Raw genomic sequence first — 27,710 nt, 5'->3', positions numbered from 1 at the left:
CATATGAGGGCATGAATGAAGCTGAAGGACTCATTCCTTGCTTCTCATAGTCAATAGAGGAAGAGCTCAGTTGGCTTGAAAGCAGGAAGAGATTGCCTGTCTTCCAGCCAAATCCAGCCTCCAAAATGATTGAAGTTCTCTTGGTAACTATATTCTTAGCAGTTTTTCCTTATCAAGGTAAGATGTTCTCTTTGGTTCCTTGTTCAGAATTTTACTGCTAAAAGACTATTACACCCAACAGATTGCTATGTTGATGGGTTTTGTTCTGGGTTTTATTTTTGACAATTAACCAACATTTGTTCCACTTCAGTTTCTACAGATTTAGCAAAAGAATGGTCTCAAGGATCACATTTGTTCTAAAGTTACATAAATGGTTTCCTGGTATTTTCTTAAATTTTGTCAAGCCACAAGCAGATCCTAAGAAAGAAAAGTCTTAAGATCTTCTGAAGAAAAGCACGTTCACGTTGGAGAGAACGTTTTCCAATGATATGGGTTTTTTAAAAAGGATTAGAAGACTAAAGAGGACAGAGAGACAGAGTTTGTAGCAAGAAAATTTCAGAAAGCAAAATGTTAAAGAAACATAAAGTGTTTTCGGTTTTAATTTTCTTTCAATGAGTTATTTACACATCCTATAATTAAGCATTCATAATATTCAGCCAAACAAAAGCTAGTGCTATTGTTGTGACAGAGAATCTTCAAACTGTACTCAAGATAATATGACACTAACTTTTCTCAATGCAAGATTTTGAATTATCTTAAATTATTTTTTCCCTCCTTTCCTTTTACTCTGCAGAAAACCAGGGATATTCCCTTCTGAAATTCTTCCCAAGTTCTGCTTCTTTCTGTGGGCTGAGATATTTTTTCCATGCCAGTTGACCAGTCTATGGCTCTTCTTCCTGTCTCCCAAGTCATTCCCATAGAGCATTACAAATAATGATACTCAATTGATTCAGAAGTTGCCAAACACAATTAAGGGTTAGAGACTCAGTGAGGTAGCCCTGTTTTTTGTTTTTGTTTTTTGTTTGTTTTAAATAGCAAGGAAAGATGGGGCAGCAGTAACTTATGGAGAACAATATAGGAAAGAAGAAAGGGAGATGGAAAGGAAATTGCTGCTTATTCTGTGCTCTAAGCAAGAGAGGAATAGTAAGCTTGCTTGCTAGTAGGTGGAGTTGAACCCCTCTGTGTTTCTGGGAGCCTCAGGTACAAATGGGTAGGTACATAAATAGGTATGAGAAAGATGTATTCTCCTGTCTGGGGCTGCCCATCAGTCTGAGAAGACACATTTCCAGGGCCAAATACTAGTCTCTGTCTCTCCCTCCCTCCCTCCCTCCCTCCCTCCCTCTCTCTCTCTCTCTCTCTCCTGTAGGTGTTGGGCTAGCAGTTTCTTTCCTGTACCCTGTGGTTATTGATATTTGAGTTTATTCTTTTGTTTCCACTTGCAAGTATAAGCACAACCTTACCCCCTCGCTTCCATTTATCTGCTAACAAATCTTGGTCTCAGTTGTGACTGTGCATCCAAGAGGATCTGCAGGTGTCAGTCTGCCATTTTTCCAAAATAAGTTAAGGAACAAATAGCAAGTGACCATGCAATGTCCATATGGGTACCAACTCTAAATTTTTCAACTATTAGTCTAATTCTGAAACCACTACTTATTTACATGTTGTTAGGTGTTCCAGTGATAATTATGATGTTGTGGGCTGTCGATAGATTCTTTTGAAAGTGAAAGAAAGAAAAATCAGCAAAACTATTAGGATGGCAGTGAAAAAGCAATTCAACTGAAAGGAATTCCTAATAAGCCGCATTTGCATAGAAATATAAGTTTGCCTAGTTTTTTGACTAATGGATATACTAAACCACAATGCAGTATAGTTTACTGAATTGTGTGAATCAGATTATTGTGATTTACAATTCCTGATGTTATCCTTATCACTCAGTGCACGAACTTGCAGATTGGTTGAGATTTATTTATTGATTTATTTCTGATTGTTCAAGTTGCAAAATGTTTCTTTTGCACCTACCAAAAGAAATGTCTCCAGTTAGACTTTATTATTCATCATTCACAAATTGAATTCCCAGAGAAAATCTGGATTTCTCTGCTGTGTTTCACTAGAAAAAGATTCCATTCTTCACTGATAACTAAATAACAAATTGTATTGTGAATGTGAGAATGGTAGAATAACATCCCAAAGTAAACCAAACCTTCTTTTCTTTTTCCTTACGAAGGGAGCTCTATAATCCTGGAATCTGGGAATGTTAATGATTATGAAGTAGTGTATCCACGAAAAGTCACTGCATTGCCCAAAGGAGCAGTTCAGCCAAAGGTAAGAAAAAAATCTTTCTTTCATCAACAAATGATTTCTTTTCAGCCCACAGAAATTTTGATATTCCTTTGCTACCATCTAATGGTTATCCCCTTTATGGATTACTGCCTTGTCGTGGTGAAGGGGCTTGCGTAACTCAATGAAGCTATAAGCTATGCCGTGCAGGGCCACCCAAGACGGACAGGTTATAGCAGAGAGTTCTGACAAAATGTGATCCACTGGAGAAGGAAATGGCAAACCACTCCAGTATCTTTGCCATGAAAACCCCATGGACAGTACTAAAAGGAAAAAAGATATGACGCTGGAAGATGAGCCCCTCAGGTCGGAAGGTGTCCAATATGCTACTGGGGAAGAGCAGAGGGCTAGTACTAGTAGCGCCAGAAAGAATGAAGCGACTGGGCCAAAGCCGAAAGGACGCTCAGCTGTGGATATATCTGGTGGTGAAAGGAAAGTCCGATGCTGTAAAGATTTTTTCTCCATAGGAACCTGGAATGTAAGATCCATGAATCAAGGCAAGCTAGACGTAGTCAAAAAAGAGATGACAAGACTGAACATCGACATCTTAGGAATCAGCGAACTAAAATGGACAGGAATGGGTGAATTTAACTCAGATGACCATCAGGTATACTACTGTGGGCAAGAATCCCTCAGAAGAAATGGAGTAGCCTTCATAGTCAATAAAAGAATAGGAAAAGCAATACTGGGATACAATCCTCAAAATGACAGAATGATCTCAATTCGAATCCAAGGCAAACCATTCAATATCACAGTAGTCCAAATCTATGCCCCAACCACTGGTGCTGAAGAGGATGAAATTGACCGGTTCTATGAAGCCCTACAGCACCTTATAGAATTAACACCAAAAAATGATGTCCTTATCATCATGGGGGATTGGAATGCTAAGGTAGGAAGCCAAAAGATAACCGGAATAACAGGCAAGTTTGGCCTTGGAGTACAAAATGAAGCAGGGCACAGGCTAATAGAATTTTGTCAAGAGAATACGATGGTCATAACAAACACTCTTTTCCAACAACCCAAGAGACGGCTCTACACATGGACATCACCAGACGGTCAACATAGAAATCAGATTGACTATGTGCTCTGCAGCCAAAGATGGAGAAGCTCTATACAGTCAGTAAAAACAAGACCAGGAGCTGACTGTGGCTCAGATCATGAGCTTCTCGTTGCAAAATTTAGGCTTAAATTGAAAAAAGTAGGGAAAAGCACTAGGCCACTCAGGTATGAACTAAATCATATTCCTGATGAATATACAGTAGAGGTGACAAATAGATTTAAGGAACTGGATCTGATAGACAGAGTGCCTGAAGAACTATGGATGGAAGTTCGCAACATTGTACAAGAGGTAGCAACTAAAACCATCCCAAAGAAAAAGAAATGCAAGAAAGCAAAATGGCTGTCTGAGGAAGCTTTGCAAATAGCTGAGGAAAGAAGGGAAGCGAAAGGCAAAGGAGAAAGAGAAAGATACACCCAATTGAATGCAGAATTCCAGAGAGTAGCTAGAAGAGATAAGAATGCCTTCTTAAATGAACAGTGCAAAGAAATAGAAGAAAACAACAGAATAGGGAGGACCAGAGATCTCTTCAAGAAAATTGGAGATATGAAGGGAACGTTTCATGCAAAGATGGGCATGATAAAGGACCAAAATGGCAGAGACCTAACAGAGGCAGAAGAGATTAAGAAGAGATGGCAAAACTACACAGAAGAACTATACAAGAATGAGCTTAACATCCCAGATAACCACAATGAGATGGTCATTGACCTCGAACCAGACATCCTAGAATGTGAAGTGAAATGGGCCTTAGAAAATCTGAGCAACAACAAAGCTAGTGGAGGTGACAGTATTCCAGCTGAGCTATTCAAAATCTTAAAAGACGATGCAGTAAAAGTGCTACACTCAATTTGCCAGCAAATTTGGAAAACTCAACAGTGGCCACAGGATTGGAAAAGGTCAGTTTACATTCCAATTCCAAAGAAAGGCAATGCCAAAGAATGTTCAAACTATCGCACCATTGCACTCATTTCACATGCTAGTAAAGTTATGCTTAAAATCCTACAAGCTAGACTCCAGCAGTATGTGGATCGAGAACTACCAGAAGTACAGGCAGGATTTCGAAGAGGCAGAGGAACTAGAGATCAAATTGCCAACATACGCTGGATCATGGAGAAAGCTAGGGAGTTCCAGAAAAACATCTACTTCTGCTTCATTGACTATGCAAAAGCCTTTGATTGTGTGGATCACAACAAATTGTGGCAAGTTCTTAAAGAGATGGGAGTACCAGACCATCTCATTTGTCTCTTTAGAAACCTATATGTGGGTCAAGAAGCAACAGTGAGAACCGAACACGGAACCACTGATTGGTTCAAAATTGGAAAAGGAGTCCGGCAAGGCTGTATACTGTCGCCCTGCCTATTTAACTTATATGCAGAGCACATCATGAGAAAGGCAGGGCTAGATGAATCAAAAGTTGGAATTAAGATTGCCGGGAGAAATATCAACAACCTAAGATATGCAGATGATACCACTCTAATGGCAGAAAGTGAAGAGGAACTAAAGAGCCTCTTGATGCGGGTGAAGAAGGAGAGTGCAAAAGTTGGCTTGAAACTCAACATTAAGAAAACCAAAATCATGGCATCCGGCCCTCTCAACTCCTGGCAAATAGATGGGGAAGAAATGGAGGTAGTGACAGATTTTATTTTTCTGGGCTCCAAGATCACCTCAGATGGGACTGCAGCCAAGAAATTAAAAGACGCTTGCTCCTGGGGAGGAAAGCTATGGCAAATCTAGACAGCATTCTAAAAAGCAGAGACATCACCCTGCCAACAAAAGTGCGTATAGTCCAGGCCATGGTTTTCCCAGTTGCAATGTATGGCTGTGAAAGTTGGACCATAAGAAAGGCTGAGCGCAAAAGAATTGAGGCCTTTGAACTATGGTGCTGGAGAAGACTCCTGCGAGTCCCTTGGACTGCAAGGCGTTCAAACCGGTCAGTCCTAGAAGAGATCAACCCCGACTGCTCTTTAGAAGGCCAGATCCTGAAGTTGAAACTCAAGTACTTTGGCCACCTAATGAGAAGGAAGGATTCACTGGAGAAGAGCCTAATGCTGGGAAAGATTGAGGGCAATAGAAGAAGGGGACGACAGAGAATGAGATGGCTGGATGGAGTCACTGAAGCAGTAGATGTGAATTTAAATGGACTCCAGAAGATGGTAGAGGACAGGAAGATCTGGAGGAACGTTGTCCATGGGGTCGCGATGGGTCGGACACGACTTTGCAATTAACAACAACAATGGTTATCTGGATTTTGCATTGCAATCTATGTTCCTGTTTGAATTGTTTATTTATTAATTAAACAAATTTATATAGCCTCCCAATACACACAAAATTGAGGAGACTCCTGGCAATTTACAAACAGAATTTCCTAATATTAATAGGTTAGTATAACTAATAAAGTGTTGGGAGATACCCAGCCGTACAGGGAAGAGGGATCAAGTAGGGAATTAGCCATGAGTCATTTCATAGCTGCAACAGATCCAGGACTGACATCCTCTGCCCCTCCCAGGAAATTCCATTAAAGTTTATCTATTTGTTCTGAATACAAGAGAAACAGTCTAGGGAGATTCCTGTATTATAGGCAGAATACAGTAAAGTATTCAATTTAAACTCTGCATGTGTGGATCTGATTACTTGTGCCTAACATACATTTACTGTTAATAGGTAACTTTGAGGGAATTCTTTTTCTTTTTGATGCTCTTCATAAAAGCTGTGACAACTGTGAACCAAGAGATTTCAAATTATCCTTTCTAGCTTCCCAGAATGCATCACTTTGAAATGTAAAGGTTGTGTCACTGGATGACTTTTGAATCTCTGTCCCAGCTCAACCTCATTCACCAAGCTGTTCAATTAGAGAATGAGATCTTGAAATTATGCAAGAAAGTTTATTTATGATCTCACAGTACCAAGCACCAGATGAAATACTCTAAATGTAATAAATAATTTGGCTATGACAAATTATTTGTTAGATTTAAATTGATACAGGTTTACAGTTGTTAAGAGGATATACATTATATTTACCTGATTTTTTAAAAAATAAACCCTGAACTCTTTGCTTTTCAGTATGAAGACGCCATGCAATATGAATTTAAGGTGAATGGAGAGCCAGTGGTCCTTCACCTGGAAAAAAATAAGTATGTTAACTCAGACTATTTCTTAACTTTACTTGGACAATGTGGAAAATTTATGTTCCTGGACCCAATCTAAGAGAAATAATAATTGCATTCAATTGTTTGGAAATTAAAACTAAATTAAATGTTACTGTGTAGGAAAAGTGGATATAGATATTGAGTATGTTAATTATATCTTACCTCGGAACTGAGAATTTTTTATTCTTGCTCTCCTATGGGACATTGCTCGATCATAACAATTTTAGATTGAGTTGAACCATACAAGGCTCATAACCGTCTATCACTTGAATTAACTAGTTTAGTTTTGAAATATTGCAGAAATTTTAAATGATTGCTTATGCTGCTTCACAAATAGTCCACTAATCTGAATAACATTTCCTACAAGACCTGCATAGCTGCTCAACTTACATCAGAATTTATATGTTAAAGCAGGAAAGGCAGGAAATGTCATGTCCTCTTAGGGCCCAACAAGGGACATGACCTAATAAGCCCAGATTTCCCAACACTTTTTTTAAAGAATGCCATGTGGGTATTCTCAATGGTGTTCCATTTGAACTGTAAATCAAGATATGAATAAAAATATTATGAAAATGTAAGCCACAGAAATGGAATGAAACTATTTTTCAGCACAAAAGACAAACGTAGTTGGAAGGGACCTTGGAGGCCTTCTAGTCCACCCCCTGCTCAATCAGCAGACTATACCATTCCATAGCTATGCCATTTTCAGTACCCTAAATCCTGTAAATGCCATATCACCATTTAAATTAGTATGGCAGCCACTACACTATAAACATGTCTCTGCAGCCTGGTGCAGTTTAATATTGAGATACATTGTTGGTGCATTGGGAATGAATGTCTGGCTTTGATTACAAAATGGATTTTGGCTTTCACCATTCTATATATGTCTCTAAATGTATACTGTCTTTATTATTAAATACAAGCTATAAAGAAATTGCCCTATATGTGGGTATCTGTGTGTCACTTTATTCTATTCCACTGGAGACATTTCATGCTAAATTCTAATGTGTGCTTTAGAAGTTCTAGTGTCCCCTTTTGTTTTATGAAGGCTATACAGAAATTCAAGGGTAGCATCTGGATGATCTTGTTTTGGCATGGAAGCAAAGCAGGGCTACAGGGGGAAGACTTGCAAGGATTTCTAGATTAGAAAAATGAAAGGCAATGACAAGTTTATAGATGTGACAAGGCATCCATTTCCTTGAGGTGGCTTCATTTTACTCTTTAGTAAATAGAGCTATACTGCTCCCCTTTATAGACCAAGCAGTTTCAACAGATTATTGCATAGACCAGAAGAATAAAAGGAAGACACAACACAAAATGTCTTCTCCTGGTCAATCATACTCCTCTCTGAGTCTTGCACAACTTCTTTGGTGTAAGTCTCTTTCCTCAGGTGAATCTAGTATGCACCACCCTCCTCTTAAATAGCCATGGGATTGAAATACATGCTCCATTCTTTTGATACCAAACAAAATGTTTATAATGCCATTATACAGAAGTTGTAAACTTATTATAAAATTATCTCAGTCCTACTTAATTCCTGACATAGATATTCTCTTCTTTGCAGAGGACTTTTTTCAGAAGATTACAGCGAGACTCATTATTCCCCCGATGGCAGAGAAATTACAACATACCCCCTGGTTGAGGTAGGGTCTCACTTTTAAGAGTGTTGCTTTTAGGAAGTAAATTGAAGCAAATGTTTGTGCACAATATTACAAATATACAAGAACGAGACCAGGCTACTCAAAAAAGAAGGGCTATATATCCATGAAGTATCTTATATTGATATGTACTTAGAAGTATGTATGGATTTTAAACCCAGTTTGTTTTACTCATTGAATTACCGTGGCAGTATTTCAATCATCAAGTTCTTTCCTACTGGTTGAAAACCAGCATTTTGGGGAGTGAGTTTCACAAATAGATTTATTATGAGAACATCAGGTTTATAAGATCTATATTTTTATTTTTAAACCAGACTATAGGGATACATGCAAAGTCTTTTATCTGTAATACCAAAAGTGATAACAATTCACTTTGCCCCTATACAGAAATCCATTTAATCTCTTTCACATTAAAATGGTCCAGAACATGGCCCTGCCAACTGCAAAAAAATGACACACTAACATGCTTCATGAAGTCCTTGGCTCCTTGCCCCCAAATTGATCTAAAAGTGCATTCTCTGTCTCCAAAAATTATCTACTTCTGGCTTAGCATCTTCAAAGGTCATTCAAATTGCTCCTATTTAGTGTGAAGCAGAAATCTCTTGATTTTAATGTCTACATGGATCCTGCTTCCAGATAATGCTAGGAATTATCTCTCTTTGTATATTCTGAAACTTTCCTTGTGTGAGCTCAAGGAAATAATGATTATTTGGTATCATTAGTAAATGTGGAATTTTTTTTCATACATTATGGTAAGACTTCAGAATGTAGAACAACCATGAAGTCTGAAAGTTTCTTCAGCAAATCCTGTGGTTCAGCACTAGAGTTGACCTCCAAGAAAACATTTTATATTTGTGTGTTGGTTGTCTGCCCAAAAGATTCCCCCTGATATATGGAGACTTGCATTTATCCTATGTTCATTTTGCAACAATCAATATTAAGAAGATGTTCTGTCCCCCTGAATCAAAATTTTCTGAATAACTGCTGTCTTAATATTGTATTGATGTGGTGGAATATATTGGAACTGTACTTCTGCTCATCAAATCCCACTATAAACAAGCTTTAACCAGTGGAGTCCTCTTGCCTCCCTCCAGGATCACTGCTATTATCTTGGACGCATCCAGAATGATGCTGACTCAACTGCAAGCATTAGTGCATGCAACGGTTTGAAGTAAGATAGACTCTAATCTTTTATTTATTTTATTAAGAATAATATACTGCTCTTGGAGTTGTCACAGTTAAAATGGAGGACATGAGTTTTTCATGCAAATGAGTTGGGTGTGATCCAAGACTTCTGCAGAATTAAGAAAGACTTTGGTTGAATACCAAGAGCTGCTGCCAGCCAGAAGAGACACAAGGGAGCTAAATCAGATCTGTCTAAAGGAACTTCAAAGCCCCTGACTCCTTTACATATAGGAGGTGATGTTACACCGTAGAGAAGATAAGTAGGTTTCAGATTGCATACCTTGATAGAAAGTGTACAGGAAGAGGCAAGCAGACTCTTCAGTTCTACCCAGAAACACTTTCTTGAGCCACTCTACACACCTTCTCCAACCAGCTTGATATCTTAGACACATAAAGATCCCAAAATTCAGAAGGTCCTTTTAATTAGTCAGAATCAATGTCCTCTCAAAATCTGTTACTGAAGGAAGACACTGAAAGATCCCCTTTGAACAGAGACTGTGTCCATGCAGTGGAGGAATAAATGAAAAGATACAACACAGCAGAATAACAACAGAATAATAAAGGAAAAACAGAATGACAGAATAATAGCATTGGAAGGGACTTTGGAGGTCTACTAGTTCAACCTCTTTCTCAAGTAAGAGACATATATCATTCTAGACAAATGGCTGTCAATCTCTACTTAAAAAGCAGTAGTGATGGAACACCCACAATATCTGAATATAAACCTTTCCACTGGTTAATTGTTCCAACTGTCAGAAAATTTCTCCTTAGTTCTAAATTGATTTTCTCCTACATTACTTTCCATCCATTGCTTCTTCTCCTGCCATCAATAGATGGACAGCCAAAATTGAAAGACTATCACATCATCTCAACTCCTTGTTAGCCTGAATGTACCCAGTTCCTGCATCCATTCATCATATGTTTTAGCCTTCAGTTCCTTGTTAGTCTGCATTGTTATTCTTCAGTGTTACTCATGTTATTTTGCATCTCTATGAAGATGCTGGCCAAGAATTCTTATTTCCATTTTTTATTAAATATCCTGGTCATCCTGACTCTTATCTTAAATTGCTATCATTTCAATCTGATTTTATTTCCTTGACCGCAGCCAAATACTGTTCTATAGTTTGTAAAGCAAATTGCAGTAGTTCCTCTAATTCCTTTTAGATATTTTAGAACAGTTATATTTGTCCTTTTTTATCATAATTAGTTGTGATTCTTGAAATTTATCTGTTGGTCAAATATATGATAAATATAATGTTTTTCACCCTTATCAGATAAAGTTTTACCCAAAAATAGAATCTTTCAAATAGCTTTAATCTTACATTTGTATAGCTAGAAACTTTTTTTTTATATCCTAAGAAATATACAATGTTGGATTCCATGCCAAGTATCTCCAAAAAAGTACTATACAGATATTTCATGATTGTATTGAGTGTGTGCAATCTCTTATATCTTTCTGTTCATAGCTGTATCTTTGAGAAATATGAGAAAGTGATAAGAATGCTGAGGAAAGAAAATAAAAAAATTCAGTGAGTGTTAAGAAGGAATTCAAAAACACAGAGAATGTTCACTTGGCTAGTTAAAAATGGGTCTCAGAGCTGAGTTTCATTACCCAACTAGCTAACATCATCAGTGCAGGTGATCTCTGACCTAACAATATTCTCTTCTGTCGCTTCTCCATCTCTGATCACCCTTTTCCACATTGTTTTGCAGAGGACATTTCAAGCTTCAAGGGGAGATGTACCTTATTGAACCCTTGAAGCTTCCCGACAGTGAAGCCCATGCAGTCTTCAAATATGAAAATGTAGAAAAAGAGGATGAGGCCCCCAAAATGTGTGGGGTAACCCAGAATTGGGAATCAGATAAGCTCATCAAAAAGGCCTCTCATTTAGATGTTACTGCTGAAGTAAGTCTCATAGCAAACATGGTTTGAGAACTGGAATTCATTTACTTGTTTCTAAAATATAAAGTAGGAGAGAAATTCTTTGGGTGGGGGTGTTTAGATAGAATTCAGAAGGGAGGACCCCCCATTTCTATCTTTTTATTCTAGCCATGGTATAAAAGAAATAATGGGAACATGGTGAACAGAAAATACATGTTCCAGGCTTATAGCATTTTCTTTGGTCGTACAGATTTGAATCAAAATGGATTTAAATGAATCTCCAAATCATATCCAGTTCCTAAGTTCGTTTTGAAAAGCAGTCAATTTGGATGCCTCTTTTTGCATGCAGAGAGGACTTGGGATAGAGGGAGAAACTGGTTTGAAATATTTAACAATTTTGAGATGTCTTATAAGACCATTACATAATCTTGACTCCATTTTCCAATTTGATTTGAATCATCAAGTTTGAATAAATACTGACAAATTGAATCTGGTCACAATTGGCCAGATTCCCAATATTTTCCTCCTTTACTAGAAGCACAAAAACTAGAAAACAAAACATTGCATCCAAAGTGACATTTCCTTCCTTCCTCCCTTCCTTTTGGTGGCAAAAGAGGAAATTGCCTAATACATATCTAGAAGTTCTAAATCTCAACTTTTTTTATTAAAATGTTAAAATTGACATGGAACAACAATTGTTGTTACAATGGAATACCAAAACTGATTTTGAAGTCTGGCTTCCCTTTTGGCTTCAGTCTTTTTGCAATTCAAGAATCTTTATCCTCAACAGAGTTGTGGTTATATACATTACGTATAATTGGTCCTTAATTGGTCCTCTATCTTGAATGTTCTTGTCTCAATGTCAGGTCATCATCACTTTATTCAAACCAGATCTTGTGCAGCAGAGTTAAGAAAGTGGCTGTCAGAGAGCAAGGAGAGAAATTGCACTCTGGAATTGGCAATTTGGCCTTGTAGTTCTGTATGCTGAAAAAACACGAGTACACTTTCCTAGGGAAAGAAGCAAGTAATGCACCCTCACACCTTCAGGTCTTAGCATAAGTCTACTTCCTGAGCAATCTGGGTACTCTAGTGGTGGAATCCAACAGGGGAATGCAGGAGGGAGGGGCTCCTTCCCAGGGAAACAAGGGGCAGATCAGCAATGAGTCCTTGGATGGCAGAAAGAAGGCCTGAAGGGATCCTCCCTAAAACCTTCACAGGTGTATCTCATGGTTACACACAGTGTGCTTTAGTCTGGCAAGTTTTCTGTCTATACAAGAACAGCAATAAAGAAAATACTCTGACCAATTAACCATGTTTTCTTGTTCCTTCTGCCTGAGAAGTCTGAAGCAATATTTCAGTAATTGTTTTAAAATTACATCAAAAGAAAGGCATAATTCTTTGACCATTTAGAGTGAGTTCAGTGGGTCAAAATGTCTGATTGCCTCCCCATTACTTTCTCTTTGATGTGTCATATGATATGATTGCAGGCAAGGTCTAATTGGTTCCATAGCATGACCACATCACCGTGTTTCTCACGTGATTGGTTGGGATCCTTTCTTTGAGAAAGGGAAGGAAAGGTGAGAAAGTCATTGGAGCATCATTTCAACAGGCTGAAAAACAGGTCAAAGAGAGCAATTTCCTCACATGCCTGTTCTTATTCCTATTAAATTCAGTTCATATATAATTTTTCTTTAAATGTAGGCATCATAAATTCTAAAAATAGATTAACTGGAAACAACTGCCACACCTTATTAATACAAAGAAAGTGATTTTTATTAAAGGAGACCACTTTTGTTTGTGCTTGACAATCCATTGCATAATGTATTTTTCCCTCAAAACTTTGTCAGCACTTTCTCTAAGTTAGAGTTCCCCAACCTTTTCAGTTTTGTAGACAGGTGGGGGGAGGGGATGGTTCCACATGAGCAGTGGGGTCATGCATGCACCCCGTTCTATTTGTGCGAGCAGTGGGCACACACACACACCCATGCAAATAGCTGATATCTGGCTGATTACTATGATCAAAAATGCTTGCTCGCTGGTCATGCAAGTGGAGATGCAGGTGCTCACCTGCCACTTCCATGGCCCAGTTCCAAAGGGCTCAAGGCCCAGAGCTAAAATTTTAACAAGCTATTTCCCTATAAATGTCTTCTTGAAAGAACCAGTATTTCTCAAAGTTCAAGTATTTTGACCAGAGAGTAAAACAAGCACTTTTCTGATTATCTGATGATGACCAACATTCTTGTTGGCTGCTGGGAGCAACATGTCTAAACAGCCTTTTGTTTATTGTTCTGTTTAGCAACAAAGATTCCCCCAAAGATACATTGAGCTTGTCATAGTTGCGGATCACAGAATGGTAAGTATCCTGGATATCTCTCCATTTTCTTTCTGCATTGAGCACAGCATTTTGTTTCTTCCTTTTAAAATATGGGCATTTTTGAAGAGAATAAAAAACATCCTTTCTCTTAAAATGTGCTTTATCATAAACTTTGATATTTTTCTTATTGAACCCAAGCAATATTTACAAAGTTAAGAGTCATTTGTAAATATACTCTAATTTGCACATTTGTTCTTCCTGGATAACATCTAAATTTATTTTTATCCTTCACTGGTTAAACAGTTCTGTAGCTTTCTTTGAAACGTTCCTGCACTCTTTGTTTGTCCAAATTGACAACACAGGAAGAAAAAGATGTATAGTGAAGAATGCTTATCTCACACATCTCTGAACATGGAAATGTAGCATCCAATTTGGGAAAGCATTTCAGTGGGCTGACCAACATTATCTCCAACCAGGAAGAAAGCCCATGAATGCTGCTGAAAAGTTAAAAACCTTAATATATTAATGGCAAAAATGTAGATTAAAAAATCAGCACAAAAGAATTCTTTGGACTGCTTGGATAAAAATTCTTATTACATCAACAAATTCAATGATCCTTTCACTGATCTGTTCTTTCTCTCCCTCCTTCTTTCCCTTTGTCCTATAATTATGATCTCATCTTAACATTTTTATCTTTTCTGTAGTTCACGAAATACAACAGCAATTTAAATACTATAAGAATATGGGTACATGAAATTGTCAACACTATAAATGTGGTAAGAGGACATGGCAAATATTATTTCACTTGTTGATTTTAAACTTCTCTTAGCCCCAGCCCAGATTTTCACTGTTTTCACACAACACACTTAATCAGGTAAAGAGAGAGAGTAGATGGATTTCTACAAGAATGCTAACTTTCGTGGCTTTGAGTGAGGCCAAACTAGGTCATTTGGTCAGCTGGTGATCCAGCATGTGAGGCCATCCCAGAAAATGAGTTAATTCAGTAACTAGGTTAATAAGCCTCTTATGGGAATACAGCCACTGTGTTGGGAGGATGCAGATCCAAAAGTGTTGCAAGAATTCAATCAGAACTATATCTGTAGCTGGATTCTTTCAGGCTGTGGTTAATGGTTCTGATCTTGGAGATTAGAAAGAGATGGACAGAGTCAGCCTATTCCAAGCTCAGTTGATTATGAAACTGATCCCTATGAAGAAACCTGGAGAGAGGACATCAACTTGACTTGGATTGTGGTACTTAGGAGGAGATATGCTCATATTGCAGTCTCCTATTCGCCTTGTTTATATTTTCACTGTGGATGATCAGTTAGAAACAGGGAGAGAACAGGAAGATTGATGAGTCAACTCTCCTTTTAGTCCTCCTAGTCTTCTGTTCCTGTTTACAGAGGATAATCTCCTGCTTCTTTTTATATTTTTATTTATTTCTCCTACTTAATACATTATTATTATTCCTCAATATACAGAGTCCTCAGTGCTATCTGAGCTTGGTGGTATCCTTGCAGACATTTCATTATCTGACTACTCCACATGAGTAAGCAAAGCAGCAAACTCAGAGAGCACCAAGGACTTTAACCTTGAGCTCCAAAGATTTCTCTTCTATTGATGCCTAGATCTATTTTTTTCACATGCCCATAGAGGCCAATGTCAATCTTGAAATGTTTTACTTTTGTTTGAGTTTCTGATTGATGTCATGTCCACCTGACAGTTTTACAGATCTTTGCATATTGTTGTCTCACTGACTGACCTAGAAATTTGGTCCAACCAAGATCAGATCAACGTGCAGTCAGCAGCAGCTGATACTTTGGAAGCATTTGGAGAATGGAGAGAGACAGTCTTGCTGAATCGCATAAGTCATGATAATGCTCAGTTACTCACGTATGTCTCATTGTGGGGAAAGGGAGTGGGAGTGGCCAGGAGTGGAGAGTTATGGGGAGGTTAGTGCTTGCACAGACCTTCTGCTCTATGCTTTAAACCATGTGTGAACTAAGATTCTGAATCAAAGTCAACCACTTATTTTGTAGATGAGAGCTGCTTTTGAGAAGTCCTTGAATGATTGCAGGTGAAAAACCTGGATTTAAAATTGAAACTATTATGATTATCCTGCTATACTTTTGCTGTTCTTACACATTCATTCTTAATTTAATTAAATAATGTTTTGGTTCCCCTTCTGCACCAAGTAAATGAACACTTGCATTATACAGAACAACACAGAATGATATTACCTTCCCCGAAATGGTGCCTATTTATCTACTTGTGTTTCCATGCTTTTAAATTGATAGGCTGGCAGGATCTGGAGCAAGTAATGGGAGCTCACTGCATCAGGCAGAGCTTAGGTCTGTCCACCTTCCAGTCAACAAGCCCAGTGTCTTAACTGCTCAGTTCCACACCCCATCAGTCTATATATTGTCATTCCATTTTATAAGTGGGGAAACTGACGTGCTTATTGTTGATGACCCTTGCTTTGACATTATATCTATAAGATATTGCACAAATAACAATTGTGTTGTGAGCAATTTTACAGGACACTTGCATAACAAGTAGGTCTTATGAAATAGGAACTAGATGGAGGGCAGATCTAAGTGCAAGGGAGAATATTAAAAATTACCAAAAAAAAAAAACATTTTTATTTTTCCCACAGATGATGATTTGACTTTCCATCCAATCACCTTTCCCCAAACTATCTAGTCTTCAATAACCTCACAGCTAAACTGATAGACAAAATCTTTTAAATAAATATGTATTTGGGGTTTGCATAGTTAATGGAATTAAATTAACCCAATGGGTTGCATTCAGACAATGTGCTAACCCCTCTCCCCAACCTCATTTATGCTAACACCAGCCAGATTCACCATACAGTGAAAATGCATCCTGAATATTTTTAACAGAACCTGCTTAGTTAAATGACTTCTGAGATTAGAGCCTAAAATGAATTCTAACATTCTGAAAACTGGTAGTAACTGAGGACGAGTCGAGGGATTTGCAGAAAGCCATAGTTATGTCTGCCTTAAGGCTACATAATGTGCTTCCATCTTCTATAAATTTTATCCCCCTCCCCTTCTTTCTTATAGGGCCATTAACTTCCAAGAAAATATTATAGGAAGAGCTTACACAGACAGCATGTGCGACCCGAGGAAATCTGTAGGAATTATTACGGTTAGTAGAAAGGATCCCTGTCATCTATTTGTACTCAAGTGAAAACTTACATACAGGCATTACTCCTTTACTACTGAAATCTCTTCTTATTTTTGATCCACATTATTTTCATCGATATTTATTTATGGATTTGACATCTCCAGGTCCTGAAGTTACCTGTAAGTTTTAGTAACTGAATAAATGCAGACAGCAAATGGATGCATAAATTTTGACCTTCTCCTGTGCTGTGGCTTCTGGGCTTTAAAGTTTCTTTCTGAATGTATTTGTGTATGTTCTGGAGTCTTGGTGGGCACACATACATTCAGAAGAGCTAGAGGAATCCTGATATGGTATCCTCAACTTGAAATTGGTCATTTAGTCACCAGTTTTAGCCACTTAGTGCTAATAATAATTGGATTCACTTTCACTAACAATAAACAAAGTATTTTCGTTTCTTCAGGATCATAGTGCAATAAATCTTTGGGTTGCAGTTACAATGGCCCATGAGCTGGCTCATAATCTGGGCATTAGTCATGATGGAAATCAGTGTCATTGCGATGCTGACTCATGCATTATGAGTGAAGAACTAAGGTAAGGATTGAGGAAAACTTTTAATGCCTTTCCAATCAAGTTATTTTTAAATGGTTGCAATTAATTGTTAAATTAAATATACTGAGAATTTACAAAAATTAAATGGTCAGGGAGTTACAAAAAAAGAGGGTTTGAGTCATTTGTGTGTCACTTTCCATGTGTAGTTAAAATGTGTCATATTTAAAAAGGTAGAAATGTCCTCAACATTTGAATAGCCATCCTTCAGTAGCTTCCTCCAAAACACCAGAGTTTAAAGAAACAGCATTAGGAAGCATAGCCAAAGAAACCAAATATTAATATCTGTGATGGATAAAAGAGGAACCCAAGTTAGACATTAAAGTCTTTCCTAAAGTGGGAAGCAAAATGGGGAAAAAATTATTCTGAACCAGGCAACAGCAGGAAGAAAAGGATAAATTAGCATCCTTGGGTTTTCCTGCCTTGCCCTTTCATCAAGGTAGAATATGTTACATCTCTGTCATATATTGCAGTCTTCTGCAATCAGCAGGTAGCAACTTACAGGAAGTCATTGACTTACAACTATTTGTTTAGCAACCGTTCAAAGTTACAATGGCCCTGAGAACAGTGACTTATGACTGATCCTCGCAATTACAGCCATTGCAGCCTCTCTTCAGTCACAGAATCAAAATTTGGGCAGTTGGCGACAATTTGGGCAGTTGGCATGTATTTATGACACTTGCAGCATCCTTCATTCATGGGATCCTCATTTGTGACTTTCCCAGCTGTCTTCCCATATGCAAAGCCAATGGAGCAAGCTGGGTCCCTTAATGACTGTGTGGTTCACTTAACAAAGTGGCAAAACTGGTTGTAAAAAATGAGCACGACTCACTTAACAACTGGCTTGCTGGGCAACGGAAATTCTGCTCCCAGTTGTGACAGCAAGTCAAGGACTACTAATATTTTCTTCTGGGTGGAAGTTTAGGCATTACTTCATCAAGAAGGAAAAGGAAAAGGAAAAAAGAAGCAAAACCTTCTCAGCAATTGTCTGTTGCAAAACTCCCCATAACTTTTGTGTAAGTGTTTTGTGTAGGCTCAGTGAGCATCCCAGCTATTGATCAATTTCTGCTTTCTTTGGCTAAAGCCTGAGAACTTCATTGCCTCCCATTTCATGCAATGGCAAGGAGGCCAGGAAGTATGGAAAATGCCCCGTAGCCTTTCCTGTCCTTCCTGAACAATTTCTGGGTATCGTGATTACTCTTTAATACTTCTAGACATTTTGTGCTGTTTTATACAGAAGACTTTGTTTAGAAAACAACTTTGACCTTGGAAGAAGACCATCTTGTCTATTTAATGGCCACCAGCAGTTTCTCTTTGCATTCTTGTTTCCATCCCTTAATTTGAGGGCCAATGATTATATTCCTAATGATTTGAATTAACATTAGGAAGGTGCTTTGCTGGGCTTAGGATGCCATATTTGCATCTATTTAAGTATTCAGCTTCAGAGGTCAACGGCATGTTGCTGATATTATCACCTTTCAAGAAACAAAAGAACAACAAATACTTTAAGGCAAATAGAGAGGTAGCACACTTAGCTCTTTATTCATTGTTATAAAAAGTACAATGCCTCCAAATGAAGAAAAGAAAAACTGGATCAAAATTCCACTGTTTTCCCTTCAAATATTATTTTCCTTCCACAGAGAGGCTGACTAAAAATGAAAATAAAAAGCAGCCCATTCAAACACAAGATGCAGCTCAATCAATTAATATCACATGGAGTTCTCATTGCAAATGTATTTTGTTAAAAAAGAAAGGAAACATAGTGGAATTGAAACTGAGGGAGCATAATCTGGAACTAAGATCAAGGGATACAAATGGTTATCTTATCTATTTTGTTAGCTTTAGAGGGAAAAAATATTGCATTTCTTCATTAGCCATCCCTTTTTTATCTTATGTGTTTTTGCAATAAATTCTGTTCCTAGTCCAAATATGGATGATGTCATGGTCTTATTTTGGTTCATCTCTACAGTGAAGAACTTTCCTTTGAGTTCAGCGATTGTAGTCTGAATCAATATCAGACGTATCTTACTGATCATAACCCACAATGCATGCTCAATGAACCCTTGAGAACAGATACAGTTTCTAGAAATGAACTTTTGGAGGCGGGAGAAGAATGTGACTGTGGCTCTCCTGCAGTAAGTCTTTTTTTTTTAAATCAAGAAGAATATGCAGAATTTTCTCAAAAATGGGAATCCTTGAAAACTGATCTGGCTGTCTAAGTGGTTTGAGCCATCCAAGAGGTTGGTGTGTGAATGGCATTGGTTTGTGCCCTTCATACAGACATGTATGAAGGGGTTTTTGAGATTTGGTTAACCAGTTGTAAAGGAATGGAGAACTGGTACCTCACTACCATTTGGGGAAGATGGTGTATTTTAAAAAATGGGTGATTGACAACTCCCAAAAAATCCTTCCCTCCTGAAAACTCCTATTTTGTTGACATGGCCACATTATCTGCCCACTGTTTTCTTGAGCTGCTTTCTCCATAACTGATGATTTTTAATCTATGCTCTCATCCTAATAATATTTTTATAAGAACAGTAATTTTTATATTGTTAAATACACTTGTAACGGTCTGTGAGAATGTCCTTGAGAGACAAAAGAAGGAGGAAATGTCTACTCAATGGTCATATAAGAAGTAGATTAGCCTGCAGAAGCAATGGGCCATGGCAAACATCTCAAGAAGAACACCTTCCACCCATTCTCTTGGTTCGTAAAGATGAGGTGGTAGAAATGTACTTTCAGTATTGAAAGATTATGCTATGGTCACCTTACAATCAAGGTAGCGTTAATATTCATGGTTAGTGCTTCTTCTCTGGACTACTTCAAAGGCTGGCATGATGAGTAGAAAATCTCTCATGAATAAGAAAGGAATAGGGCTGTAAGTCATGTGGGCTTCACAATTAGGAGATGAGGATATTTTTGTTTTATTCTTGTCACATAGGAAATATCAGATAAGGCTCTTCCACAGACAGATGCCATTATCCGTTTGCAATAACAAACAATTTGTGCATTTGCTAGCATGAACCCATAAGAGGGAACACATTGCAGAAATTTCCCTCTTCAAAATAGACCAATTAAAAAAGAAAATTCTATGATATCATTTGATATGTTTTGGTTTTCAGAATCCATGCTGCGATGCTGCAACCTGTAAACTGAGACCAGGGGCACAGTGTGCAGAAGGACTGTGTTGTGACCAGTGCAAAGTAAGACTTGTTTATTTTTAACACCAGGAGAGATTTTATTCTGCTCCATACTAGCCATACAGAAAAGTAATATCTCTTGGCTGTTTACTATGATCAAAACATTTCAACCCTATCCCTATCCCTTCTTCCAGTTTATTTGACCCTTATGAACATTTACATACAGAGGATAGTTTAACCAAAATTCAGCCTTGTCTCAATATCAGATGCACTCTTTCAGCACGTTAAATTGTGTCTTTAAAACTAATATATTTGTTCTTTGACTGAGATTGCATGGAAACCCATTTTAAATAAGAATAGGCAATGTTTGAGACTGATGCCCTAACTCAGCTTCCTGACTTTCTGAAAATTTCTAAGAGGTCCCTGGTAATGCTGTGACATTTTCCTCTCTGAGCCTTTTAGGATGGAAATAGGTGCAGGAGATCTTTGGAAGTAAAGTTACCTTTTTCCCACTTTAAGTTCTCTACCTGCTCTCTAAAGCTCTAAATTCAGGTGTTTTGGTGGCACATTCTGGAGGTGCTGCAGGACCATGAAAAGAGAGGTGCAAGTTTCTCATTCCTTCTTTCTTTGTGGGATCCCAGTGGACTCTGTAATGAACTTTTTGAGCAGAGTGGCCCAAAACATTCTGTTATTTCCATATTTCCATTACAAGCCTAGATTCACAGCAGGAGAAGGGAGCCACGTGTTTTATAGCACATGACGGAAAATTCTATGAATGCTTCTTCCCATGTAGAGAAATAAAAATATATCATGAGAAGTTCAGCAATTCACTTTTTGCTGCTTTTTCATGGGAGCCCAATTGATTTTCACTTTATGGTCAGCCAACAGGTAGAACTTGTCTTTCAGGAACTGAGCCTTTCGTTGCAACCATTTCCCCACAGCAAATAAGACAGACTGGGACTTCTAGGCATCACACACAGTTGTGGCAGGGCAGGGATGTTTGCTTGGTGATCCACAAAACTGATGAAGAGGAGGTTTTGAAATGTGTTGCGAATCATGGTTTGACTCTTTGATCTCTGCTGCTGAAGAGTGATAGCTGGGAGTATTTTTGATTCTCACCCACAGTTTATAAAAAAAGGAAAAATATGCCGGAGAGCAAGGGGTGATAACCCAGATGATCACTGCACTGGCCAATCTGCTGACTGTCCCCGCTTCCATGCCTAACCAACAATGGAGATGGAATGGTTAGTAAAAGATTATCTCCAATCTGTGTGCTCTAAAGTCTGATTCCAAGGGGTGATCACTAAACATTTTTTGCAATCAATCAATGCTGAAAGTTGTGAATCTACATAGAAGAAAAAGTATCCATCTAGCGTTCTTTTGGTTGTTGTTATTTTGTTTTTCCTTCAAAGAACAACCCCAACAAATGAGGTGGATGTCCAGGGCTGTTTCTTTCTTCCAAGAACAACACTTGGCCTTCTCAGAGCCTTGTGCTTAGGTGGAAGAGAGAAATGAGAAAATCAGGGCAGAGCTGGTTGTGACCTAACAATGAAGCAAACCCAAAGCTTCCCTTAAAGGATCAGGAATCACTTCCCCTTCATTTTTATACTATATAGAACCTGAAAGAAGTTTCAATTAGTTCAGAAAGTTCTGTCTTACTTCATTAATAATCTCTTGCTTTGACTTTCAGGTCGGCAGCAATGGACAGTGTATTGATGTGACTACAGCCTACTAAACAACCGCTGGCTTTTCTCAGATTTGATTTCTTCCATAAGGTTCAACTTCCCTCAAGTCCAAAGAGACCCATCTGCCTGCATCCTACTAGTAAATCACCCTTAATTTCCAGATGGCATCTAAATTCTGTAATATTTCTTCTCCATATTTAATCTGTTTACCTTTTGCTGTAATCAAACCTTTTTCTCGCCACAAAGCTCCATGGGCATGTACAACACCAACGACTTATTTGCTGTCAAGAAAAAAAATGGCCATTTTACCATTTGCCAATTGTATAGCACATTTAATACAACAGGTTCTGCCTTTTGAGCTGGTGTATTCAAAGTCAATGCTTCATCTCCCAAAATTTCATGCTGGCTTTCCAAGATGTAGCTGCTTCCATCAATAAACTCACTATTCTCATTCTGCATTTTGTAAAGGCTCATTTTTCAAATCTGGTTTGCTGGAGTAAACTGCATCAAGAACTTGCGTGCAATCCTGAGGTAAACCATCAGGTGAATTATCTACTGGCATTAAAGGAACTTATTCACAGTCATCCATAAAATTCAAAATATAGTATTTTGTCTCAGAAGGAGCCCCTAACAATAAATCATCCACATGTTGCAATACAATTCCAAAGGTACTTTTCAAAAGGCAGGTGGACCTTCTCTTTTTTTTTTCTTGAAAATCTTTCACTTTTCATCCAAGTGAAGAACTGAAGAAGCTTCTTGGATTAAGCAAAACATTTTCTTTTTGTAAAAAAATATTTACAAAACTCATGAAAACAGAGAAACAGAAAAATGAGCACCAACATAAGAGTGCAGAAAAAAGAAAAATAAAGTGTTTTTTTAAATGGGTACAAAAATAGGTGGGGAGACCTAAATGTTTAATATATCTAATATTCTAGGATTCAATCTGGGTCAGTTATCAGAAACAGAAGCTTCATGTTCCAAGCTTCCAGTCTCATGCTGGAGCCCATCCTCAGAGCCCGTCTCTGTGTCCAGCATGAGTCCGAAAGGTCAGGAAACAGAAACTGGTCCTGGTGACCAAACCAGATTGGATCCTGAAATATTATGTTCTCCTTCATTCGTGTCTGACATGGAACAAAAAGAGCCCATCCCGGCTGCATTCTGAAACATTGAAAAGAACGGTAGATTCTCCTTCTCTTACGTAACGGGTCTACAAATAGTTATAAGCTTTCCCATCCTTATTTGACAAAAATACTATATTAAACAAACAAATATTCCAGAGGAGAGAATCCATCTATTATTGTATTCAACAGGTAGAAAGTCCACCAACGGCTTCCAGTCTCTTATAAACCTTCTAGTCCATTGTCTGATCAAAGCGGTTGGTTTTGCCATCTCTGCAGTTCAGACAATTTCAAGATCCATTCTTCCACAGTCAGCACAGGGCTTAGCAAGTACAATCCTCGCAGCAGTCATAACATAAAGTGATAACATCCCAAATTGTTTTTCAATTGGTTTGTCCCTAATACCTAAAACAACCTTCAGATTTAATATCTCTGTCTTAAATATTCAGAAATCAACAACAACCAAGAAAGTCCAGTTGCCTTTTGAACAGAACCTTTGGGCTAGCCATGACCTGGAAGACAATTCTAAATGCTGACCGCTAGTAAAGATTCTCTGGATTCAAAAAGGTGGAAATTCCCTGATTGCAGATTCCTACTGTACATGAATCTCAACTGCACTCTTAAACACATTCTAGATATTTGTTTTCTATTTGCATATATTCATGAGGGCCATGTGACCCCAGAAGCTCTTCAGCTGTGAATCTGAGATGAACAGCGCCCTCTAGAGTCAGACACAACTGGCAGAGGAAACAGAAGCTTTTGGGAACAATACAACTAAAGGAAGCTCACTAATTATGTGGATTTTGACAATGTAAAGAGAGTAAACTTTGCATTTCTTTTGCCAGATGTACTTTAACACACATTGTTCTGATGACAGGCAGGATAAGATCCCAGAAAATAGGAAGGAGTGGCATTTCCACTATCTAGTATCCTTTGAATCAGAAACAGTAATGGTATGCGACAAAGACCTTGGGACTACAAAGATTCCCACCAATACCAATAAGGAAACCCACTTGTATATAAAGAGAGAGCAAATCCCATTCCAGCATTGATGATATTACCTAGTTTGGTAATGAAATGTGTGCAAGACAAAAGGACCCCACAGTATTCATGAGCAACAGTTGCTTAAAAACAGCAGTAGTATCAGCACTGTAAACAATTGCTTTACAGTAGCAAAGCCTGCATCCTAAAAGACAGCCTTAATAACACTAATAATAACTGATTTCCAAAAGGAAAAGCATAATAATTCTTTGACAGTTGTTTTGCCTTGTGTCTTGCCAGCATCTGATTGAAAATAACCAACAAAATGAGATTAAAGAAGATTAAAAGGAGATCAGTGCCAAAGAGAATATAGAAAAGAACCATTTTATTCCCTGATCTATTTCTTTATTTCTTTGTTTTCTCTGCTTGTTTTGATTTTATCTTCCAAAGCTGTAAAGGGTCACATGGTGCTTATGCAACATTAGAATTAGTGGAAATGAATGATGCACATATTTCACTTGCCAATATGAAAGAGAGAAGGCTTTGTGGCCACCATCTTGGCACTTTTTTTAATTAACCCTCCCTGCAGATGCCCATAGCTGCAGTCAAAACTCATGAAAATCACTGGATATTGTTAATCGTAGTTACAATTGGTGGAGAGTTTCATAAATGAATAACAAACGGAGTCATAAAGAGCCAGTTTGGTGTAGTGGTTAAGATGCTGGTCTAGAAACCAGGAGACTTTGACTTATTTATAAAAAATAATAAATATGGGGATAAAATATAAATAAAATCCAGAAATGAAGAACAAAACATTTGGCCATGTATCATATAGATATAGAAGAAGAACAGACAAAGCTGGAGGGTGGAGTTAAATGTCACATCAGTTTGGAATCATTCCATTGGCACAAGAGACCCAGTTCCTGCCCTCCATGAATTCCATTGACCCTTATCTAGTGCCAATTCATCACTGACTATTAGTTGACTAGATTCTGGTGTATAGTGGCAAGTATAAACCCTCCTGTGCCTTGATTTCAATGGCTTCATTTAATTAATTGTTCCTGCATTGTGTTGAATTCCAGCATGACAGGGTGACTCTCTGCCAAAGTTCCTCAACTTCAATTCCCTCAATCATTCCATCTCTGTTTGTAAGAATTAAGTCCAGTATAGCTGACCAGCTCAGAGGCCACCATGGGTTTGTCAAAAACAGATCATTCCTTATTTCTTTCTTTGACAAAATGACTACCGTATATGCCGGCGTATTAGGCGACCCGGCGTATAAGACGACCCCCGTCTTTATAGCCGGGCCGCATTCCTAGAACGTCGTCTTATACGCCGGAAACTACCAGTATTTCCGGCGTATAAGATGACTCGGTGTATAAGACGACCCCGGTCTTTGGCGCCGATTTCAACGCTCGCAGAAGTCGTCTTATACGCCGGCATTTATGGTAAATCAGTGGATAAGGGAAACAGTGTGGACATAGTTTTACTAGACTTCAATGTGGCATTTGACAAAGTAGACTACGGCCTACCTCTTGGTAAGACTGAACAATGTGGGATAATCAGTGCCACCACAAGATGGATTCACAACTGACTGACCAACCACACTCAGCAGGTAGTTCTCAATGGAACTACATCTACATGGCAGGAAGTATGCAGTGAAGTATCCCAAAGTTCTATCTTAAGCTCAGTACTCTTCAACATCTTCATAAGTGATCGAGATGAATGAATGGAAGGGGAACTCATCAAATTGAAGGCAACCCCAAGCTGGGGAGAATAGCCAACACTTTAAAAGATAAGCTCAAGACTCAGAATGACCGTGAAAGACTTGAACACTGTACCCTGTAACTCAAACTCTTTTTTCTAAGTACCAAAAAATTGGATTATAGTCAGAAAAAGATTTAGGTAGGATATCAACTTTCAAAATTCTATTTGCTACTTTTTTAGAGATCCATATCATGTCAATCCTTGAAAAGTTTTGTGCCTTTCTGAAAAAAAGGTATATTCTCTTGCGGAGCCATTTTTATGCCTCCATGAGTCTACTGACATTAAATTGTCCATCATTTCAAAGAATATATTTGGCAATTTACCCTGGGGGGGTCTGATCCTCTTAATAGATGTTTTATCCCAAAATGGTGCAGTCACACTATTCCAATCCCCCACATAAGCCAACTTTCATATGAAAAAGGCGAGAGTTGGTCCATAAGATACTCAAAGAAATTTCTTTTCCCTCATTTGGCACATAAAAACCAATCATTATTGATTTTGTTCCGTTAAATTCAATTTCCACCATTACAAATCTTCCATATTCATCTGATCAAAGAAGCCTAGGTTTAAATTGGGATTTTATATATGACACCACTTGATTAATATTTTTTAGCCCAGCAGATATAAAATTCTCCCCATGTCTTTCATTTGTTAAATAATTCTGGTCTTGTTTTTAATATGTGTTTCTTGGAGACAGATTATATGAGCATTAAGTTTTCTCAAATAGTGAAATACCTTTTTACGCTTTAGATGGGGTTTTTGGGAAGAGATTGGACAGCCATTTGTCTCTAACGGTACAGGGTCTCCTGCCCTGGGCAGATCATGGGAGAGAAGACCTCCAAGGTCTCTTCCAACCCCATTGTTCTATGTTCTATGATTGCTCTTGGTTATCTGCAGCTGACAACAGGTCTGTAATTATACAATAGGAGTTGCACAATGTGGATAGTGCTGATATTCAGAGGTCTCCAGGGACAGGTCCTGGTTCCCAAGACTTAAATCTGGCCCTTCTTTCTTTGATGCCTACTTTCCAAGAAAAATAAGACTTTAATCCCAGTGCAACAATGCTATAAGTGGATTGGAAATGGCTGCTGCCAGTTATGGAATATTGTGGCTTGCAAAGGAGCCACTTCTCAAGTACAGTAAACATCATCCTCTTTGGAAACATCTTGCTGACAGCTCATAAATGACAAATGAAACCTTCTTCTCCTTCCTTTTCTATTGACATTGTGATTCAGGAGGACTTTCAGCCTGCAAAGTCTGTGCCCACAAAAATATTTTCAGGTTAAGTTACAAAAAGGAAGAATGATACAAACAAGCTTTGAATCATCTGTAAATCTACCAAGGTCTATCCTAGACTTTCCAATGAATTTTAACATTTATTTTACTTTGATATCTTTTTCAAGGGCCAGTGTGATATAAATTAAGATGTTGGATTGGACTCAGGATAGCCATGTTTAGGTCTCCAGTTACCATGCATCTCACTGGGTGACTTTGGACAATTATTTTTCTTAGCCCAGACTAACTCCCAAGATTAGTGCTGTGAGGATAAAATGAGAAATGATGTCATTTCAGCTCCATGGAGGAAATGAGGGGATTAATGTAAGAGAATAAAAGAGATTCTTGAATACAGCTCTTATGCAGCAATTTTCTTAGATACATTGATGAGTTTTCTCTTTATATTTCT

At 38.1% G+C, this 27,710-nt stretch overlaps 1 protein-coding gene across 1 annotated transcript; it reads left to right on the top strand.

Annotated features, from left to right (window-relative positions):
• On the top strand, nucleotides 1–22,616 carry LOC120312896 (zinc metalloproteinase/disintegrin VMP-II-like). Its single transcript, XM_039354202.1, is given in 15 exon segments — nucleotides 1–67; nucleotides 70–177; nucleotides 2,225–2,322; nucleotides 6,455–6,525; nucleotides 8,105–8,183; nucleotides 9,293–9,369; nucleotides 11,097–11,289; nucleotides 13,562–13,618; nucleotides 14,284–14,355; nucleotides 15,303–15,472; nucleotides 16,666–16,750; nucleotides 17,190–17,320; nucleotides 19,305–19,470; nucleotides 20,458–20,538; nucleotides 22,166–22,616. Coding segments are annotated over 15 exon segments (1,485 nt in total). The 5' UTR covers nucleotides 1–15; the 3' UTR covers nucleotides 22,211–22,616.
• The last annotated feature ends 5,094 nt before the right edge of the window (nucleotides 22,617–27,710 follow it).

Source organism: Crotalus tigris, unplaced genomic scaffold (assembly GCF_016545835.1).
Source record: "Crotalus tigris isolate CLP2741 ecotype Arizona unplaced genomic scaffold, ASM1654583v1 scf7180000018549.3470463, whole genome shotgun sequence".
Lineage (NCBI taxonomy): Eukaryota > Metazoa > Chordata > Lepidosauria > Squamata > Viperidae > Crotalus > Crotalus tigris.
Note: the sequence above shows the minus strand (reverse complement) of the source record. Positions and strands in the feature narration are given on the sequence as shown.